The 5057-nt window shown below is 43.2% G+C and overlaps 1 protein-coding gene across 2 annotated transcripts in view; it reads right to left on the minus strand.

Moving 5' to 3' along the window:
• as3mt (arsenite methyltransferase) overlaps nucleotides 1-5057 on the minus strand; it is a 41475-nt gene that overhangs the window by 11599 nt on the left and 24819 nt on the right. The window contains exons 9-10 of one of the 2 annotated variants that reach the window (XM_020526698.2): nucleotides 4690-4832; nucleotides 2520-2654 (exon numbers count right to left, since the gene is read on the minus strand). In XM_020526698.2, coding sequence (XP_020382287.1) covers nucleotides 2520-2654; nucleotides 4690-4832 — 278 coding nt within the window. Of the gene's footprint in view, nucleotides 1-2519; nucleotides 2655-4678; nucleotides 4833-5057 lie in introns of those variants that run through there. The other variant, XM_048608683.1, reaches the window with a different exon arrangement.

A 5057-nucleotide genomic window follows, 5' to 3' on the forward strand; every position in this document is an offset into this window, starting at 1 on the left:
CCCATCACCAATCCCCACTCCTCCACCAAGCTCACCTCTATCCTGCCACTCCCACCTCAAAATAACACACTGGGAGACAAGATGGGGTCATTGCAATAGGATACTGGAGAGTGCCTGGGTCATTGTGGGACACAGAAACAAACATTTATCAGTGTTATCCTGTTCCAATCCAACATAGTCAGACTCACAGCGGCCTTAGCTGTGCCACAGGTTAACAAGATTAGAGATTGCAGTAGGAGGCAGAGTTCCTAATTTGTATCTAATCGTAATTATCTGGAGCAATATTTCATGTTTCAAGTTGAACGGAAATAGTTTCTGTCTCGAACCATATGTTGCATTCTTTAATCGATGATGGGGAACGTCTGCAATGTAATACACTCACATAATGTTTGACAGTCTCAACTCTCAGAGCCTTTTGGCCTCTCCACCCTTTCATAGTTAAAAAGATCTAGAAATTCAAAGTTTTGATATTCTTTTCATGCATCCTGGACTAATTTTATTGTTGCTAGAATTTTCCCTCTGTCCACTGCCTTTCTACATCCTTGGGGGTCACTACATACTGTAAATTATCTCAGTAAACATTTTAATTTATAGTTAACTTTACATAGAAATGTAGAAAATAGGAGCAGGAGTAGGCCATTCAGCCCCTCGAACCTGCTCCCCCATTCACCATGATCATGGCTGATCATCCAACTCGGTCACCTGTCCCTGCTTTCTCCCCCATTCCATTTGATCCTCTTAGCCCCATAATTCATATCTAACTCCTTGAAAACATTCAAAGTATTGACGTCAACTGCTTTCTGTGGCAGAGAATTCGACAGGCTCCCCACTCTGAGATTGAAGAAATCTTTCCTCATCTCAGTCCGAAACAGCCTCCCATATAAACTGTGACTCCTGGTTCTGGATTCCCTGGAACACCGTTCTTGCATTTACCCTGTCTAATCCCAGTAGAATTTTATAAGTTTCTATGAGAACCACCCCGCACTCCCTGAGGAATCAGTCTGGCTAACGTTTGCTGCACTCCGTCCAGAGCCCAAAACAAAATTCACTAAATATATACTGTACATCTGATTGTTCATTTTGAGCTGTGTTCTTTCAGGTGAAAACCACAGCGATCTGACAGATGAACCCACTATCTTTTTTTCTTTAAGAATTAGAATTAGCTTTATTGTCACACGCACTTAAATGTGTGCAGTGAAAAGTGTGCAAGTCGCTGTTTGTGGCGCCATCTCAAGTACAAAGGTCCCTAGGTACAGCTTTTCCAGGAACAGTTCTTGGAAAAATAGAGAAGTAAAAAAAGGTCCAGCAATGCAGATTTAGGAATGAGTTGTAAAATAGAGACAAAAAGGTACAGAGAAACGGTGTTCCCGCCCAGCCCACCTAGCCTCCAGTCTGCACTGGGCTTCGATCCAGACTGTGCCTGGCTTCACAAGGCTGGGAGATTGTTCTGGAATCACCTCGAGACTGGAGGTCCACACCGAGACCGTGCCAGGCCGAAAGACCACCAAGCTTTTAAAAAAAATCTCAAGGTTTTAACAAAAAACGTACTTGTTCACGGGATGTCAGGATCGTCATTTGTATTTATAATCCTTCCTTAATCGCCCTGGAGATTAAATCCAGTCATTAGTATCACGACTGTTTCAGAGATGAATAAATAGCTGTGCGCAGCAATTGGTGGTGACTGCCTCCTGAACTGCTGTAGTCCATGTGCTACAGCACTCGGAGGGACGGAATTCTAGGATTTTGACCCAGTGACATTGAAGGAACAGCAATATATTTCCAAGTCAGGATGGTGACTCTGGGGAAAATCTGACTCATTTATCTTCTACCCTTGCTCTTTGTGTATCAGAGGTGCCTCTGTCTGTCTGTCTGTATTGTGTGCTTTATTTGCTGTGTCTAATGAACATTTGTTGTCACAGCTAACACTGCTGCTCTCTCCTCTCTGATCCACAATACAACACAACACATCTCTGCTGTTTGACAAAACAGCATGCAGCAGTTGAGGTGAGGAGCATAGCTATATTTAAAGGGTGGTGTTTAAGTGCAACATAAAGTTGTCACAGTCCCGGAGGACCACTTTCATTACAGACACTAGAAGGAAGTTTAACCTGAGGGTCACCATGTCTCAGTAGACGGCTGAGGCTGGGAAGCCACAATCCTGCATGGTAACATCGGCTGGTACAAGAGTTGAACCCATGCTGTTGGCATCACTCTCCAATGCCAAACAGCTTCCAGTCAAGTTAGCTGAATGACCTCCACTGTGCCTATCCTTTACTTCAGTGTACATGGGATAGAGGGATAAATGGTTGGCTAATAGGAAAAGCTGAAGTAGGCTTGGAACAGACCAACTTTCCCCAAAATGCTTTTCATGTTGAATGGTCCGTTTCAGTGCTGTAAATTCTAGGCAACACTCACCTTGCCATTCTCCAGCTAAAATTCACCCTCACTTAGGATTTCAGCATTGCTGCCTGTTTGGGAGACAGGCTAAATGACTCGTTATAAATTTCATTTGATTTTACCTTTGATTTTGTGGGTGTACCTTCTCCAGAACACGGAGCCATTTTCCCAACTGGTTCAATGCTGAATGCACGAGCAAATCGTGATGCCTGGAGAATTGCTGCCACCTCTTCGTCCACAGTTATCGCCTCACCTTCCTGAGCAACAGGAATTCAAAAAACAAAATTCAATTCAGAAGGAGCTGAAAAGGCAGTCATGAGGCAAGCCCTACCATCTCAAAACCTCGCTACCACAGCAAGTGGGTACGGGAAATAAGGTCAGATGGTTTACAAAGGACACAGGACGAGGCCATGGGGAAAAGGAGGTTCTGCAAACCATGATCAAGTGGATAGAATGGGGGAAGACTCAGCTAGTTTCTATGCACATTTTCTAAGTGATAAGCACCTTACAGTCATAGAAATGTACAGCACAGAAACAGGCCCTTCAGAACTCGTCCATGCTGACCAGATATCCTAAATTAAACTAGTCCCATTTACCAGCATTTGTCCCATATCCTGCTAAACCCTTCCTATTCATGTACCCATCCAGATGCCTATTAAATGTTGTACCTGTACAGCCTCCACCACTTCCTCTGGCAGCTCATTCCATACACACACCACCCTCTGCCTGAAAAAGTTGCCCCTTAGGTCCTTTTCAAATCTTTCCCCTCTCACCTTAAACCTACGCCCTTTAGTTTTGGACTCACCTGCCCTGGGGAAAAGACCTTTGCTATTCACCCTATCCATGCCTCTCATGATTTTATAAACCTCTATTAGGTCACTCCTAAACCTCCTGTGTTCCAGTGAAAACAAACCCAGTCTATCCAACCTTTCTTCATATCTAATGCTCTCCATACCAGGCAACATCCTGGTAAACCTTTTCTGTACCCTCTCCAAAGCATCCACATCCTTCTGGTAGTGTGGTGACCAGAACTGCACAGAATATTCCAAGTGTGGCCTAACTAAAGTTTTATAAAGCTGCAGCATAACGTGTCTATCCTTATACTCAATGTCCCTTCCAATGAAGACAAGCATGCCATAAGCCTTTTTTTAACTACCTTATCTACCTGCGCTGCCACCTTCAGTGATCTGTGGGCCTGCAAACCCAGATCCCTCTGCGTATCAATACGCCTCAGCATTCATTGTCCATCTAGAGACAGAGCTCAATAAAACATATATTAAAAAAGTTCACACTACTCACTATAACAGATTTACAAAAAAAAAAAACAGGGTATATTTAGGATTTTAAAAAAATAAATCACTTAGCTGGTCCCCTATTATGAGGAGCTCCCATTATTGTATTTCTCCAAGGTCAGCTGTGAATTTTCCTGTTAGTTTATTTTTCTTAGACTGAGCTCAGATATCCAGAGATACCTGACACTAAACAGCAGAGACAGTCAGCTGTGAAGGCCCACTGTCTGGTCAGTTCACTGCTCCTTCTTGGAATTTATTGGTTTTGAGCTGTCTTACACCTCAACAGCTTGGTTTCATAAGATGTGGGCACGGCCAGCATTGGTTGCCAATGTTCAGCTGCCCTTCAGAAGATTGAATGGATCTGAACGGCTTGCTGGACCCACTTCAGAATGAAGAACTAAGCACATTATTGTGGGTCTGTGAGTCACATAGAGGGTCCAATGGGTAAAGATGGCAAACTGTCTTTCATTGGGAATTTGTGACCCAGATGGGTTTTTAGTTTCACAATCACCATTACTGATTCTAGCACATGTGAAAATTCTAGATTTTGATTTTTTTTTGTAATTTAAAATTCCTCAACTATCCTCATTCAACTTGAACTCATACCTCTGGGTTCCCCTAGGCCCTGGGTTCTCAGTCCAATGGCCCCTGAGCATTCTCAGTCCAGTCCTTTAGTGATCGGTTAGCTCAGATGGCTGGACAGTTGTTTTGTGAGGAATTACACCATCAGCGTGGCTTTAACTCCCGCATCAGCTGAGGTTACCTTCTCTAAATCTAACCCTCTCACCTCAGGTATGGTGACCTTCAGGTGAAACCACCACCAGTTGTCTCTCCCTCTCTCTCTGAGAGTAGCCCAGTGATCCTCTGGAATTATGAGGACTTTTACCAGTGGCGTCTGATTTCCCAGTTCAGTGACCATGTTATCGTACCCTCTCGGATAATCAAAACCGTTTCTAGTTGTAAATCTTGAACAGATTGGGATTTGAAACCTGAGCTTTACATTAAAGGTGTAGTTGACATCAAACTCCAGCTTTTCTTTAAAGCTTCTGATTGATCCATTGTACGTTACGCAGCATTTTTCTTTCGGACAGCTGGCTGGGATTTTAAACAATCGGTACGTGGCAGAAACAAACTTGAAGTCTCCTAAGAGGAGAGAAAAGAACACTTAAAATGGTCTGAAGCAAAAATTACAACAATCACCTCAGCTGGAAACTGAAACTTAAAATCAAAATTTTCTACCACTTTACTGTGACATAAATTTGAATAATGAGCACATTGTGACAGCTGGAAGATTTAGGAGGTGATGAGCATACATTAATCTGTGAGAGTGGTCAGCTTTACTAGAGAGAGAGAGAGAGAGAGAGAGAC

This window comes from Rhincodon typus, chromosome 20 (genome assembly GCF_021869965.1).
Source record: "Rhincodon typus isolate 14 chromosome 20, sRhiTyp1.1, whole genome shotgun sequence".
NCBI lineage: Eukaryota > Metazoa > Chordata > Chondrichthyes > Orectolobiformes > Rhincodontidae > Rhincodon > Rhincodon typus.